The 17,854-nt window shown below is 37.1% G+C and overlaps 2 protein-coding genes and 1 pseudogene across 2 annotated transcripts; all 3 read right to left on the reverse strand.

Annotated features, from left to right (window-relative positions):
- Window positions 1-537: 537 nt before the first annotated feature.
- LOC113297974 lies at window positions 538-9,767 on the reverse strand (annotated as a pseudogene).
- An 871-nt stretch (window positions 9,768-10,638) lies between these two features.
- Window positions 10,639-11,765, reverse strand: LOC113297975 (tRNA ligase 1-like). The gene is made up of 2 exons (XM_026546599.1): window positions 11,637-11,765; window positions 10,639-11,195 (listed from the first exon to the last, which is right to left on the reverse strand). The coding sequence occupies exons 1-2, from the start codon at window positions 11,649-11,651 to the stop codon at window positions 10,812-10,814; spliced, it is 399 nt and encodes a 132-aa protein (XP_026402384.1). The 5' UTR covers window positions 11,652-11,765; the 3' UTR covers window positions 10,639-10,811.
- Window positions 11,766-13,243: 1,478 nt separating this feature from the next.
- LOC113294996 lies at window positions 13,244-14,176 on the reverse strand. The gene is made up of 3 exons (XM_026543357.1): window positions 13,886-14,176; window positions 13,345-13,479; window positions 13,244-13,249 (listed from the first exon to the last, which is right to left on the reverse strand). Exons 1-3 carry the CDS (start codon window positions 14,174-14,176, stop codon window positions 13,244-13,246), a joined length of 432 nt encoding a protein of 143 aa, XP_026399142.1.
- Window positions 14,177-17,854: the final 3,678 nt, after the last annotated feature.

The following is a 17,854-nucleotide window of genomic DNA, read 5'->3' on the forward strand; positions in this document are numbered from 1 at the left end:
ATCATAAAATTTGAAAATGTGCCTACTCGACAAAATTTAACATACTTGAGGTTAGATGTTTTCAGGCAAGGTAACCGACCATTTTGAGCTCAGAAATGTGCAATTGATAATGTTGTTAAACCGTAGGTAACCACTAATCTCAACCCGTTTAGCTAGCTCAACATCAATATGTGTTCTGTAACAAAAATGCCATGCTACTTCTACTGTTGCTAAGCTTTGAATTTCTAGTGAATTCTTAACTCATAGGAGGAAAAAATATGTCATACAGATACTATAGGCATCTCGCATTAGGAGTAGAGGCGTAAATATCTTCGAAATGGCAGCATCATCTGGAATAACCACATGGCATTTGCAACCATAAGCAGGAGCCACAGTTGCAAGACTGCCAGCAGAGCCCTCAGTAAGCTCTCCAGAATCAAGAGCCCTGTAACAGAAATTCAAACTGGTGAAGCTAAAATTACAGAATTGTGTCTTCAAAACAAAATAAAACAAAGCTTTGAGAGTCGGTTTGTATCCACCGCCAATAACATTCTCATGCAGTAATGAAGATTAACTTTAGCTTTCGATCCAAATATGCAAAACAAACCTCTGGTCCACAAAACTTTAGCTTTCAATTCAAAGGTAGTCGAATTTCAAGCAAGGGGCAGGTTTGAAGAGTTACATTCAAAATTTAACCTTTTTGATCAAAATTGGGGTTCAAGCAAAGTTCAGAAAAGAAAGACTGTTGATTCTGATTTCTTCTTCTTCGATGATAAGATTTTTCTGAATGAATGTAAAAAGGAAGTGAGATTCGCGGCCTTTGCGTTGATACAGTTGAACTCAGTAAGCTACAGCACACCTCAAAACTTCTAAACTAAGTTACCATCAAATCAGTAGAAGTCTAATGTGCCAGAAATGTTGAAAGGTGGATTTATACTAATGCGAATTGCCTTGCCCTCTGAAACCAGTTGAGGTAGTGTGTTTGCTTCTTCGGGAGATACTCCTGGTGCAGTCCATATGGTAATGTGGGGCCATTCATTTTTCGAACTTATCTTCTCACCATCAACTGTCCCTAAACAGGCCTCTAATGCAGCAGCTTTCTCTGAAAAGAGAAGGGATGTAAGATCTACCGGTACATCTTGATTGAGGTACATACTATAATTAGTGACAGCTGCAACGCCGTGGCTTCCCCTGTGCGCAAGAGTTACATGAGCTTTCGTAACGCAGCTCACCAAATCCTTGTCCTTGAGGAAACCTTTAATTCTAGGATCTTTCTCACACAACTATTTCAATCAGAGGCAGGAAAGGATCAGTAGAGTTGTAACCATTATGAGTGATAACTGGCTGTATCAAAGACAAGCCATAGCTCTGTCAAGACAGACTTCAAAAACAGGTAAATAAGGAAATAAGTAAAAAGAATTTACCCCATTTAGGAAGGTCCTGACTTCTGCGACTGGAAGAGTGACCGCAGCAAAAATAATTGTTGTTCTCAACCGCGGCTTCCCTGTAATAGGTGGTTTAGATTCGCCTTTTGCAACAGCTTTTAGTTGCTCCAACACTTGTTTGACCACATAATCAAACTGAACCTGGAGTATAGGCACATCAAAAGATACAAAATTATTTTCTTTCTTTTGTTTTCGTGTCTGCTTATACTAGGTGTCACAGGTTCAAACTATCCAAATGCAACACCCAACCTTGACAATGGCACTATGCTCCACAGCACAGTTCAGCCAACTCGCCCTTAGCCAATTTCTTAACATCTTGGCTAAAACTCTATTCAGCCCATACTAAATAGAGGTTCTGCTCACAAATCTTTCAAGCCTTCCAAATAGTACACACACTCCGCTTGATGCATAAAACAATAAGCCAAAACAAAGGGACAAATGCACCGACAGAACTTAGCTTTAATCTTGGCCGAAGCCTTATTATTACTGCACACTTAGGGTCTGTTTGGGAGCTTAGAAACGGAATAACATACCCTGGAAAGGTTTGCCTTAATTTAATTTATGATAACCTTGTTAATGGTTAGTTTTAATGGTATTTGTCTAAAATTTTATCATAACTTGGGCTAGGTTATATTGTGTTTGTTTGACTACAGAAATAGGTTAATCCAAATAATTATTTCTTAGACAATTACTTATTTAAAAGGAAAATAACTGTCTAACCCAAGTGAGGATACAGGTGTCCCAGGTATTTGGAAGAATACCTTAACCTCACTTTTTTATCTTCCTAAAATCAAGGAAGGTTTAGTAATCCTTATCCAGGATTGGAATTGCAGTGAGACAAACACATTTTAACAGTTTTTTACTGGATAACCCAACCTAGAATGGGATATCCAGGATACCAAACACGACCTTAGGGTTACACAACTCTTCTTGTTCCGGGCACCCAACCCACCACAAGATCAGGCTTATACAGCCTTACAAAAAACTATAGACAAGTAACTGACTTGCAGTTATGGATTTACTTTACACAAGGCAGTTGGCCAACCGTGCCAACTTGCCCAACTACTCTCCTAAAGCCAAACAGACAGTTCCCAGCCTTAGAAACGCGTAAAGCAAACACTACGCCCGTGTAACCAACCTGTAACTGTCAAGGCCATGTGCCTGGCACATGTCATCTAGCCTTGCTGCGCCATGATAGCTTTCTCCAGCCAAAGTACGGCCATCATCGCTGTGCATCATTTGCCCAATGACGCAAGTGTGCTTATGCAAGTCTTGCTTGCATCCCTGCATGCCACATGCATACAGGTTATGTGACAAACTCATTTGGCACCTCTTGATGCTATTCTTGCATCTTTGGGCATGTCCAAACCCTGTTTGGCCCATGCCTTGGCCTAGTTGCAACTCGCATTTCTGGCCTATGCCATGTTGCCAATAATGCACCATTGTTGTGCATTATTACTAGGCCGCTTGACCGACCGGTCATACCAGGGTAGAAAGAGTCAGCATCTAGTTAGAAGATACCTAACTAACAGCTATTTCTCGAATCTCTACTGCCAAGCTTTACAATATGAAGGACACTGGGATTCCAAACTGCAAATTTCTGGCAGAACTAATGCGTATCTATAGTGAAAAGAACTGAAGTTCACAAGATGGACGGAAAAGCAAAAGTACTTACCTGAATAGCATTGAGAGAGTCCGCATTAGCAAGTAAAACCTGATGCAGCCGTATTTCCCAATTCGCGCAGTCCTTCTTATATGACCCTTTGCTGGACTCCAATCTAACATACAAAGTTTGACAACAAAGCAGTAAGAAACTAAGAAATTTCATCAAGCAATAACTGAACACTTAGAATTTCTGAGACGGATCTTTCAAGACAATCATTACATCAAGTAGTTCAATTAACAGTTCATTCAATTCCTGTCCTCACTCTCAGCTGAGAAATAAATATCTGGAAAACCATAATCTACATATTACACAATTGTAAACTATTATTTGATTTTAACATGCACTTTATTATGACTAATGAGATTCTTCACTTCCAAGGGACAAGTTTTGAAAAATATCCAAAGAAGATGTCGAATAATCATGTTAGTTTTCTGGTATCCAGATGTTAGGATGTGAAAATAGATCATATGTTTGTTTACAATACCTAGATTGCACTGTACACATATATAAAACATAAGCCTCCTGGCCTTGAGAGGAAATTCCAAATACAAGAAGTTGGTCATCTATATAGACATAGAGTAGTTCTGATTCTAATACGTATGTCTGTACATAGACTACCTTCCATGTTTGTTTCTGTGAAGCTCGAAAAGACATATTCCCTCCTCTAGTATAGACTTCACAGGATCAGGTAGAGGACTCCTGCACATGTTTGTTACTGTCAGGCTTGAGTAATGGTATTTTAACAAGAGTGTTGAAACGCTCAATCAGCTCACTCTCAAACTCACTGCGGTTCTGGAAATGGGGGAAAATGAATGACAAAGTTAACAATGTTGTTAAGAGTTCGTCAGAACAACAACCAATATTTTAACAACAACCGAACAAAGGTTACCTTTCCGTCATAGAGATGGTAAAACATCAGCAGGACATAACCAACACATGGAGACGTCTTGTCCAGAAGTCCCTTCATAATGTATAGAGCAGATAGAAATTATGCATTAGAAATCAACCCACGTTTATCGCCTTGTAAAAGTAGGCAAAAGACAAGGAGAAAGATGAATACAGGGTGATTTTCTCGTTGAAGCACACAAAAGATGAAAACAGCTAAAGCATCAAGAGTGACTGGATTTGAATCAGTTCCTGAAAATCGAAAATATACATTTCATACATCATTTAACTCATCTGGGAAGGGGACTACTATGATCTGTTAATTAGTTAAGATGGAAGTAGAAATGTAAAGGAGAGTTAAGAACCTTCAGAATCAGGAACAACTGGAACTGCAGAAGCTCTTGTGCTTCTGCACATATCTTCAATCTGCGACATTAGAACATTTCAATTAAAAGTTACTCAAATTGAAAATAGAAGGAAAATAGAAGATACATCTAGCTAGAGCCTTTCAGTGCCCATTAACAAAGAATAACAGGAAACCAAAGCTTTACCTGTCTCCATACTTATTCATTTGGTGCATTTTTATCAGCGAGAGTTATAGTGTATGGTTTCTTCCTGCGCTCATTAGCAACCATCTGCCAATATTTTCCTGCATTTATATCATAAATGGTTATCACCTTATGCTTACTAAAGAATGGGAACTAATGCACCACACACTTGGCTTCGTCATAGCACACTTCAACTTAATCTGATCAAGATGCTTCAGTGTGCATCCTACAGCGTTCCTTCACCACTTCTGAAGAACTATTGCATTGTATTAGAGAAATCAATACCACACACCTTTGATAAGATCCCCCATGAGGCTATGTACTGGACGGTCATCACCAAGTCCACCTATTTCCTTGCACAGTGCAGATTTGGCACAGCCTGGTATTCCTGAAATGAGAATTAACATTGATTTCAGAACCTATCCTAAATGTTCAACATCTACAGGCCAATGAATACGAATGTCAGTAGTATCTAGTCCACCAATCAAGAATTCAAGGGGATTATTTACCAGGAAAAAATACAATCAGACCCTCGTCTTTTCGAACTGAATCCATTACAGTACGAGTAGGACTTGAAGTTGTTGCATTCCGTCCTGTTTCAAGGTCACCCTCTTCATCCCTGCCTGATTCAACAATTGCCAGGAAATCGTCAGACCTTACTAAATTCCCAGCAGATTCTATAAGCATCTGATTATGTGGACTGCGTCTTGCATATTGCTCAAGGGAAGGCTCAGCCTCAGTGAGATATATGGAAGATGATAACTTCTTGTTTCCACACTTCCTTCTTATATATGAAGCCCTGAATATTTTTTGGGAATTCAGTTCACATGTTATCAGCCAATGTAACAAGAAACAGAAAGGAAAGAAAAAGAAAGAAGCGAAGTGCAAATGAAACACTATGTACCACTCGTCTAGCATCTTGCTGAGTTCCTTTTGCTTTTGAGAAGATGTACCCCATATTTTCATTTGCCTGACGATCCAAAACCAGTATTAAGTATTTAAACGCATAATAGATGGACAAGACTTTACAATATAAATAATAAGAATTGATAATCTGATATTATTAGCAACTTGGTAGTATAATCACGGTTCAGCTAGACTGAAGACTATCAAATTTAATCTCAAGGAGTCAACATGTGATGGTGCTAAGTGAAGTTTATGTCCCTAACATCACAATGGAACTCCTACACTTGATTCAAAGAGATTTTAAGTAGGCAGTTACTTTACAATGTCAGCAACTGATCCAAAGACAAATGGGCTTTTGGAAACTGATATTACAAACTAACCTCAGATAATAAGTCCTGTAAGCTGCGGGACCATCTTTGAAAAGAATTAACAACCCATTTCGAATCAAAAAAGTCTGTATCTGTCCAAAACCCCAACAAACACCGACATTCAAAACTTTTAGTGGCATTTCGAAGTATATACCAATATATGGAGATTCCAGAAAAGCATATGCAAGCAGTCACAAGAATATCTAATTGCATTAAATTTACATGCCCGTCCACTTCAAACAGGGAGATTCCAGAAAAGCACATGCAAGCAGTCACAGCGACTATGCGACTATCTAATTGCATTAAATTTACATGCGAGTTTCTAATGCTTATGAACCAAGACAACTTTAGAGCTTAAAGATGCCATGAAAACACTCAGACATAAAAACATAAGCAATTGTAATTTCACGTGTGCAACATTAGGACTGAGTAACCCTTCATATACCTTATTTGATCTGAACATCGTTACGAACTTATGATTCAAGCATATGTTCCAATTAAAAATGTGACAATTTCAATATACAAAAGGAACAAGTCAAAAGACCAAAATCCAAGGGATATTTTTTTCTTCAGAGATGAACTTTCTAAAAATGCATTGCAACGGATCACTACCAGTAATTGCATACCTTATATGTGAGGAATTTCAATTTGATCATCAGATTAGCATCTTCATCAGCTAAACCATCTGCTCCTGATGTACTTGTCTCGGAGCTACCATTTGCGTTCTTTGACTGCACATTGTTGTCTTCTGCAGCTTTGTCCTTGCTCACTTTGAACAAGTTTATGTCAACAAAAAATCCTAGATAAAGGAAATCAGTGAAAGACAAATCATAACTAGTGGAACTAGAAATGTACTGACTGACATGCCCTAACACAGAAATATAATCTTCACCAGACTTGTGAAACAACAAGCAACAACCATGTATTTTCAAAACTGAATTAACTAATAAACAAATCATACATCTCGCATACGATGGCCAACATAAATCCAATTATGATTATCAACAAAATTCCTTCAATCTAGAAAAGCAGTCCTTGTAACAATATCTAGCAATAAAATAGTAAACTCAGGATGGACGATATTTACCTCTATACAATGGCCACAGGCCTGGATTATGCCTGAAATGAAATACACCTTTGTCATTCAAGAGAACAAACATAAAGATAGGTTATATACACAACTACGGAAAGAACAGTCCATAGATCAGCTACATAAATGTGAGTTTAGGCAGACCTCATTTCCTTCTGGTACTTCCTGAAAGCTGAATCTCTATATACATGGATAACCATCTTAAATTGTACGTTATTTGCTGCAAGAGAGGTTATCTTATGGAAGTTATAGTAACATTTAAGAGCAGCTGGGAACCGTTTTCCACTTATCAAACAAACAACTTCCTGTAGCAATTACCAAAAAAAAAGGAGATATATTACTACAGGATACACCAAGAAGCTAACTACCAAAAATGGTACAACTCTTGGCATTTGCTTGGCAAAAAGAAACAAAAATGTGAGATTAAAAAAAATAATAAAAAAACTACAGGATACACCAAGAAGCTAGCTACCAAAAATGGTACAACTCTTGGTATTTGCTTGGCAATAAGAAACAACAACTGGTGAGATATTAATTGGTCATGTCCTGGTCACTCAAAAAATAGTGCAGTTGAAACTTGGAACAAGCATATGACCTCGGAGGTCAGATTATACCAAGGTGACAACTTGCAGATGTATACCTCTTTGGGGAAGACATACAGTGGTTCTCCTAGAAAGAAAAAGGAGACTCCATTTTATCGACTTACAAATGATAGTTGGCGTTAGCTTCACCTGCAACTTAGTTGTGGCATAATCAGTTGGAACTGCATGTAGGAATTCCGAAACAACAGAGCGGTCAGCATTTCTCAAGTGAGCATCTCCGCTTCCATCTCCAAACCAGTCCACTAAGTTGGGGCAGAAATAGCTTCCAACACTCTGGAGGAGTGCTTTTATTTGCTGCAGGAAAAACAAGCAGATCCAGTTGATTAACCAAACATAAATAGGATGATACTCCAGAAGGTACTCCAATTGTACCTGTTTTTCATCTGATCTATTGGCGGCACATATCTCCCGTAGGCTAGGTCCTAAATCATGGGTGGCTGCAAATAAAGGTATAATTAGGCGGAAATGCAGGGAAGCCGAGGAACAGACTCTGGAACAGGAACATAATGCGAACAGTTTTGTACTTTCAGCTTGCTATAATTTTCCCATATATAACATGTATATCAGACCTTGAGGTTTACCACAAACTTGTACTTCTGGATGAAAACCTAAATTTACTTCTCAATTAAAGACTGAAGAGGCTAAGCTAAAAACAGGTTAGGCATATACATCTAACAAAGACAGATCTCATGAAATGTATAGAAAAATCAAAGAGACAAGTGAAATCAATATGACTTGTAAATGAAATTAGTATTCCTATAAGCTATGTACAAACCTCCTTCAGAGGGCTGGGGAAAACCCTTCAGAACTTTCTCCATGTGTTTCGAGCTCTCATGGCTCACCATTCGGGCAACCAGACCTTCTAAGATTTCACCTTGTACTTGTATACATGGTCTTTTGACGCTGCATATGGAGTTAAAGCTTATAGCTATTAGGAAACAACTGGAAAAGACAAATTCCCAACTCACAGTGACAACAACTCATACAAAGTAATGTGTCAAGGAATAAAGGTAATAGTTATAGAACAGCTCCCATTGCTCAAGAAAAGCTGAGAGCTAATAGTAGATGATGCTATGGAAGTAAAACAGTGCTACAGAAACTTAACCTGGTACAGATATATCGGCGACTTCATCGAGGGCCTAGCATACAGGCGTAGTGGTTCCTTCTTTGCACAAGGCATCACAGGCAGCAAAAAATGAAGAGACTGACTTCCTTCAATAACAACAACATACACAAAAAATATCATGATATATTATCTGCTTATAACACTACTTCTAGAAAATGAAGAGACTGCCTTAAATAACAAGAACGTACACAAAATCTATCATGTTATATCTGCATATAACACTACTGCTAGAAAATAAAATATGAGTCACTTAATGGCAACATGCTTATTGACCTTACTGTCCATCATTGTTTAGTTATTTCATTTTTCTAGCGACACTACGCAAATAAAGGACCTTCACCTTGTTGAAAACAACCAAACATGATTTGTAGTCAAGCGCCATTTCCTACAAAATGTAATTATTTCTGGAGTGGAGTAGAACTTCGGCTTTCCATTGCCAAACTCTGTGACTGCGGTCACTACAACTGCACAGAAGCAAAGGTTTTCCATGAGCATCAAGATGGTAGCAAGAAATACAACATCATGTAACCATCGCCCATTAAGACCATTAGATGGAGATCTCGCAAACATAGAGAAGAAATGGGGATTACAAAACTTAGGTCCATGCATCAGTCGCCCAAAAGTAGGAAGACTACATGTAATTTAGATTTTAATTCAGAAAAGATAGATAAAACTGATTGATACCATAATCTTCTAAAGGACGCTGGCCATGATCTCCTAAAACAGCAGTATCCAGCTCCATTGATATACACATATGATTTCTCTGAAAACATCAGCCAGCAAGTCACATGACAGTTTTGACAAAGTTAAACATAGACCGAAATCTTTAAAGGTCATTATTCACGCCCTTTTTTGAATAATTCTATGCATCTTACCTCAAGAAAGTCGTTAAACTCTGCTTGCTTCTTAAAGGCTTCGGTACCCCATGCCTCACGAAACGTCTGTTGGATATTGGCTCGGTTTTAGGAAACATCAGTGATTTCCTAAATCAGTTTTGACTGATTTTTAGAATTATGTTTAGACTTCTATATAAACAAGGGTTTCGTATCTTAGCTAGTTTAGGTTACCTAAATTAGAGTAAAGCTTGGTTTCCTAATCGAAGTATTGCAAGCCTATAAATAAAGGCACGGTCTTAGGTTATGGGAATCTATATCAACTACATCATCTTGTCTAAACCCTTAAGTTGTAGACATCTCCTCACAAAGAAGAGAAGTAATCTCTCCATTAGCAATCCTCTCATAGCTTTAGGGCTGAGGGAGTTGGAAGAGAGATGAAGGTGAGTTGAGAATGTGAAGACGGAGAAGAAGAAGGGGTGTTGAGTGTCATGTGCATCGTGTATTCTCTGATATATGAATGAAGTGAATTTCTGCCCGTGGTAGGCACATTGCCGAACCACGTTAAATCTCTGTGTCTTATGTGTTCTATGTGCACTAGCTTCCGTTGAATGTTTAGTTTTCTGTTTCTGATGCCAGATCCTGGAATGCCTTGAGGAACAATATGAACCTCTCGGCACAATAACGTCCTCCCAAGAACAAAAACACCAACAGCAGTATATCTGCATTAATAACATTATATGTAAGTTCAACCTTCATATTGGTATATCTGGCGAAAATTTAGTGGAGAAAGAGAGGTAATAACAGAAATACAAATGAGGAATGATGACCAAGATTTAAACTTAAAATTTAACGAAGTAATGAGGTAGAAAAATATATCTAGAATTCTAATTGTACATGTTGCCGAAACTGTTCTTTGCATATGCTCCGCCCTCATGCCCAGCATACATGAAAAGAGATCCGGAGTGTTTAAGTGAGACTTGTAGAAAGTAGTTAACCGATGTCATTTCATGAAAATAATTAGATTGACAAAGCAATCTACACATCGAACAGAATAATAGAAGTATACCTCCAAAGATGCCAAGCCTTTAGAGACCATTTCTATCATTCTTGTTCTAACCTGCGGATAAAGAAAATGTAGCAATGAATAATGTCCTGCAAAAGAATACCACACCTAGAAATCCATGCCATGCTTAAATGTAATATTTACTTATTTCTCAATGAAGAACTATATCAAGAGAGTAGGCAGTACAGTACATTCCAATACATGTGTGGCCACTAAAAATTATAAACCAAAGACAAATAATTTACATCTTGATCTGATTTCTCATTCTCAAATTTAGGATAAAAAGTCGCCCTGATCTTAGTATTTATCTGTAACAAAATCTTCTGCTAGTGAACCTCTAACTACTTTACTCGAACCAGCACTATTTTTTTCAGCTGAAGCAGCTCCATCCATAGCATTAGTTGATCCACTAACAGTTCCATAATGTTTAGGCTTCCATACGGTTTTCTCGCCCTGGACGGGACTCGGTTCTTTTGAAGGGACACTACCAAACTGAACCGTTGAAGCTACATTTTGCACTCGTTTTTTCAGTTCACCAATACTTAATCCAGTTAACTTGTTGTTTTTACCTTGATCCGCAGCTGAATTCGCTGAACCCACAGAATCTGCAACTGAAGAAGAATCTCTAGATTTTGAACTCTCTTTCCATACTTGACGACCTCCTTTATTTCCAGTTTTTCCCTAAACAATAACAACAACCAATTGTTATATATATTAGCAGGCATGGGACCTAAACAATTACATGCAAAGACATACGAGAGAATCTTTAGAACTCACTTGACTCCATTTTAAAGTCTACTAGAGCGACAGTTTGTAACTCAAGTGCTAAGTTGTTAAGTGAGCCATGAATTGTTAGGAGTAAAATGACAAACTAAAGATAATTATGAAAAGAAATATGCATCTTCAAGAAGAAAAAAAAGTTCACAAGTTTACAGAGTTTTAAATGTACTGAAGTAAGCTTGAGTCACTGAAATTAGCTGAAGTTATGAAACCTTTTTGTACTTCTGAGGTAAAACTATAATCCCTAATTGATTAAAACAATCCAAAGATTGATTAAGCTATACACAATTTGAATACTGATGATTCAAAACAAAATTTAAAGACTGATGAAACTAGGTTTACCTTACGATTAGGCATTGTTGACTCAGATATTAAATCAGTTAACCTAAATGTACGACGAAATTTGTGAGAAGGATGAAGTAGGAAGAAATTCTTTGGTTTTGGAGAAGAAGATAAAGAAGAGAAATTGAGTATATGTTATATATAGACAAGATGTTTCTATGTGATCACTAGGGTTGAACATGGTATCGGTTAACCGTTGGAACAAACCGAAACCAACTGGAACCATTTGGAAACCGAACCAAATGGTTAATGGATTGGTTTGGTTTAGATTTTTAGAAACCAATAATATTGGTTTCGGTTTTGGTTTGGTTAGAAACCGAACCAAAACCGACCATGAACAGCCCTAGTGATCACCAGGAAAGTTTCTCCATGGCGGTGAGAATCAAACAAACATACAAAAAATGGCAGTCAGAAATCAGAATCAGCTCTTTATCGGTGCCACGACTGACCCGTTAAACCTTGAAAAATTATTTGATTTTCTCTCTCACTCTGTCCTAAGACTCTTAGGGTCCATTTGGTTAGATTGGGATCCCAAAATGGACAGGAGTTAGTCCTCGAGTGATTTGTGGGGAGTTGAGTGTATTTTAAAGAAGGTTATTATTGGGGCGTCACACTTCAATAGAGGGGCTTCACTTGGATTCTTAATGTCCAAAAAAGTGGTTATGGGATATCCTAACACATATACAAAATGTCTAGATTACCCTTTAACTAGAAGTGATTTTACGTCCAGGTTTCTTTTAATTCCAACCGTATAATTTTATTTGCATGTAATTTTACGTCCAGGTTTGGATTAGTTCCAACCGTAGAAGCTCATTTTATGTCCAGGTTTCTTTTAATTCCAACCGTAGAATCCGATTCTACGTCCAGTTTTCGTTAAGTTCCAACGGTAGAAGTGATTTTACATCCAGGTTTGGAGATTTTACGTCCAAGTTTGGATTAATATCAACCGTAGAATTTTATTTGCATGTAGTTTTACGTCCAGGTTTGAATTAGTTCCAACGGTAAAAGCTCATTTTACGTCCAGGTTCCTTTTAATTCCAACCGTAGAATCTGATTTTACGTCTTGGTTTGGATTATTTCCAACCGTAGAAGTGATTTTACGTCCAGGTTTGGATTATTTCCAACCGTAGAAGTTTATTTTACGGTCAGTTTTTCTTCGCACAAAAACTTTGTCCTAGAATTCACCAAGTATACAACAAAATTCGCTAATTTAATTTTTATCTAATTAAATTAAATTAAAATTAACTAAATAAGGGTTGTTTAGTCATTACAAAATTATTTGAGATAAGGGGTTTTTGATATTACTTATGGGTGACCCGTTTTTGTCCTATTAGGTGATGCCCCTCTAATGGAATGTGACGCCCCAATAATAGCCTTCGTTTTAAATCTTGGGGATTTTGAGAGAGTGTATGGAGTTTGAGAGAGTTTGGTGTTTTTGAGTTCAGGGAGTTTGGGGGAGTGTAGGGAGTTTGAGAGAGTTTATTAGAGGGAGTTTGGGGGAGTTTGAGAGAGTTCACACCTAACTCATTCTCTTTTAAGAAACAATAAATTCTCATTTGCAAATAACATTGATCTTTAACCAAAGAAAAAAATAAATGAAAATGATCCTATCTCTGTATGAATAGTATGTTATTTTGTGCAACGAGATAATTTTTTTCCCTTCATTTTAACGGTCTCCATACAATTCTAACTCCCTTTGTTCACGAACATTTTCCCATATATCATCTGCTATACTCTTTCTCCATGCATTAGTTTCTTGACGTTGTTGTTCTTGAGTTTGTTGTGTCAAAATTTCGTCGTCATTTACAAGCGTTGATGGATGGCTATCTTCCTCGACTGGAAACTCATCTGAACGACATTCTTTTCGCAAGAAGTTGTGTAAGCCTGCACAAGCTGTCACTATCTCCGGTTGCACTTGATACGGAAATTGAGGTTGAGACTTAAAGATCAAGAAACGAGACTTCAAAATACCAAACAATCTTTCAACTACATTCCTCAAAGAAGCATGACGCATGTTAAATAATTGTTCAATTTTTTTGGCATGATTACCCGTACCAGAAAATTCTTTCAAATGATAATGTTGGCCACGAAATGGTGTTAAACAATATCGCCGGTTTGCAAACCCACCATCCCCCAAGTAATATTTACCTGAATAAAACACAAAAAGAAAACTTCGTTAAGTAGAACCCAAATATAACTTAACCAAAAAAATCAAAACTTCACATTAGATAAAAGTAAAATTACCTTGCGGTATTTTTCAGTCCATTTCTTTTTGTCATTGCGTCGTTAAGGATTTTCGAATCATGAGCAGACCCTTCCCATCCACTGAGCACGTATATGAACTCCAAGTCGAAGTTGCAAACCGCTAACACATTTTGAGATGTAATTCCATGTCGATTCCGATAAACGGTTGCATCTCTTTTGTTCACCATTGCTGGAATATGTGTACCGTCCATAGCTCCAATGCAATCCTTAAAGTATGGGTAAAATCGTGTACTCTCTCGAATTTTAATTGGAGTTGCACTTGTTGGCTTAGCCATCATCTTCGGGGCTATAGCATTTAAAGCTCGCAACATCCTGTTGAAGTTTTTACTAACTGTCCACCGAGAGCGACCAAATTTAGTTGTCGGTAAGTAACACACACATACCTCAAAGTAATTGTTCCACATCTCGTCGGATCCAGTAATCATCTTGTTAGCATCATCCCAACCGAATCCAGAGTACAAGATTTAAACAAATCCTGGTATTGACCAAATCTAGTCTTGAGCCATCTATATTTCCCTTTATAGTTCTCAAAAGATTTGTCACAACCACATGCTTGGTTAAGTTTTGGAAGTATCTCTTCTTCCACTATACTCTTAGTAAAACATCCATTAGTGTCTTTCTTCTTCTCAAGTGTAGCTTCTACCAACAGTTCCAATAATTTCTCAGTCTCTCGAGTTGTCCATTGTTTGTAATTCATAGTCACTTCCGTTTCCGGTTCCGTATTCTTATTCTTCCTAGCACTCTTTTTCTTCTTGTTGTTTTCAGCAGGTTGGCTGGATTTTTTCATTCTATGGTGTGACATGTTAGCTACATTAGTACTTAGACTAATACTAGAACTTAACAAAGCAAGAAAGGAGAGATTCATAAGAGGCGTAAACAAATATATTAATTGGAGAAAAGCAGAGAGAAAAGAGAGAAAACAACCAATGAAAACACTGTCAAAGTGAGGTTACTTTAACAAGAACAAATTTTTTGATCGTCTATTCATGAGCTAATATAATGAAGATCAACCATAAAATTTTTTGGACCCTACTTTGACTAATACATCATGGTTGCAGTTCACATACAATTGCACCATCAAAATGTTCGTTCACAACAAGCTGTACAGGTTAAACCTGAGTGGCTCTAATCTAGTGTTTTATATCTACTACAACGTCCAAACATTTAAACCTGAGTGTCTCTAAGCTAGTGTTTTATATCCAGTTAAACCTGAGTGGCTCTAAGCTACTGGCTTTGAGCAAGAAGCTAACCAGAACGACAACGGAGTTGTTTCGAATGAAAAGAAGAAGCTACAACGGAGGATGAAGATAGGGAACCATACATGAATTATATTCCTCGAAATGTTGTTCCTTACTCACCATCCAAACGTTCCAAAAGAGTATTACGACGCCAAATCAATATAATTATACGTGACAACTTGCCAGCAACATACATAGCCAAAAGAGTATTTCTTTGAGTATCACGATACTATTTATCATTACTAGTACCGTGTTCGCATTTAGATTAATTTATCTGTTCATGATAATGACTGGACAACCTTTGAAACTTTACACCATGGTGTCTTTCTGTCCATAGGAATAAAACTTTATGTACAGGAAAATGATGATACGTGAATTGTAATTTAGTTCTCTTAGAAATACAGTTTCTATATTGCTAAGAGCATAATCATGTTTAAATTTGTTCGAAAACTGTTGTACAACTGTTGGCATTTCATATTTGACTCAATCAGTTCAACTCATTATAGAGTAGTAGGCCAAGAGAGAAAGTAAGATAAATCCATTGAAATGTAAAAGAATGTGTTGTTTCTTTCTGATCAATGAAGTAAATTATACTTTTATGATATTCACTATTCATACTCTATAATTGAAAAGAAAAGTTGATTTTGTTGCAGGTTCATGGAGTTTAATCTTATGTAACCAGAAAGAAATTATGGGATTAGCTTAGTTTCACTTAACTACAGAAGGACTGACCAATAAAAGGAACCCAATGGGAACATGAGAAATCTCGTGAGAAGAAAACTTGAAAATGTAAAATTTCTTATGCACTTCATTACCTTTGTCGTGTTGATAGAGGTCTGCCATTTTTCTGTGTAAAAATGAAAATTCAGAAACTTAAGAGGGCACATAAATGAGCATATTACTTCTAGTTCGCATTTAGTATCAATATTTTGCTTTCCTTCCCTTAACGTGCTATCGGAAAGAGCATATTACTAATAAATCCAATCCAGGGCAATTGCGCAGGGAGAAGACCTGAGCACGGTTAGCACATTTCTGTTTTCGACTAACAAAGTTCTTTTATATATTATCCAACTCTAACTCATTCACACTTTTGCAGCAGGGTGCCAAACAAGTTAGCTTCTAAACAACTACTCTAAAAATTTTGTCTAGGGATAATTGCATCATAAAACAGGAAATCCAAGCTTTGGCCTTTATGTATGAACAGAAAATACGAACAGTTTTTCCATTTTTATACGGACATTCAAAAAAAAACTACTTAAGCAACATGTTGTTAAACCAAACCATATTTTCAACAATACTAGACATGCACACAAAATACAGGCGAAAAATCAATCGTCCAATAAACATGCAGAGATTCAAAATCTCTCAGGGGAAACAACAGATCGATCTTGATGTTGAGGGTTCATGGTTTTTGACAGAGAGTGAAGAATAGGGTTTTGATTGTTGAAGAAGAGGGTTTTCTACTTAACGGAATAAACCCTAAAAACTGATATGAAGAAAAATATCAAGATAGTACACAAAACAAACTATAAACAATCAAAACAAAACAATCATAGAGAGATCAAAGAAGAAAAGATGAGAGAAAAAAAAAAGCATACCTGAAAGCTGAACAGGGGGTTAGTCCTCGAGTGATTTCTGGGGAGTTGAGTGTATTTTAAATCTCAGGAATTTTGAGAGAGTTTGAGAGAGTGTAGGGAGTTTGAGAGAGTTTGGTGTTTTTGAGTTCAGGGAGTTTGAGGGAGTGTAGGGAGTTTGAGGGAGTTTATTAGAGGGAGTTTGGGGGAGTTTGAGAGAATTCGCTCCTAACTCATTCTCTTTTAAGAAACAATAAACCCTCATTTGCAAATAACATTGATCTTTAATTAAAAGAAAAAAAATAAATGAAAATGATCATATCTCTGTATCAATAGTATGTTATTTTGTGCAACGAGATAATTTTTTTCCCCTTCAATTTAACGGTCTCCATACAATTCTAACTCCCTTTATTTATTTCTGAAATTAGGGTTCTTATTTGGGGTGGTTAAGGGAGTAGTGGTTGGTTATAGGTGGTGATGGTAGTGGTGAGAAAATAGTTTTGACGGTGGTTGCAGAAGTGGTAATGTAATTCAACTCAGGGAAGCGCTAATTGTGAAGACTTCTACGGGATATGTACTTTTTTTTTTGCTGGTGCATCTTACGGGATATGTAGATCTAAACAAATCTATATATCCACACTTTTTCATGGACTCTAGATCACTATCCTAATATTTTCATAGAAATGTTTCACCGTATCATAATGGCCATCATCTGATAATCATTTCATCATGTTGGGAACAACATTTTTGTTGCTGAGATTTGAGAAATCCATATGATTCGAAAAGAAAGATTTTGAACCAAATTTGGTTGTGAGACCAAAATACACTAAAATCTCTACTCTTTTGAGAGATTTGTTGTGAGACCAAAATACACTAAAAACTCCTTCAAACTCCCCAAAGAAACCAACTCCCTAATATTGTAGGGTTTTATGACTAACAGGGAGTTCAAGAGCTTTTTCTAAACTCCCCAGCGACTAACAAGTGTTTTCTAGGGAGTTTAGGAGACTATTCTAAACTCCCCCACGACTAACGGGGATTTGGAGAGACTCCCTCAAACTCCCTTAGGACTAACAGGAGAAAACCCAAATACATTAAAATCTCTCGAACTCTCCCACGACTAACCTCCTTGAAGTGTTTCCTT

The sequence above is a fragment of the Papaver somniferum genome, chromosome 7 (assembly GCF_003573695.1).
Source record: "Papaver somniferum cultivar HN1 chromosome 7, ASM357369v1, whole genome shotgun sequence".
Lineage (NCBI taxonomy): Eukaryota > Viridiplantae > Streptophyta > Magnoliopsida > Ranunculales > Papaveraceae > Papaver > Papaver somniferum.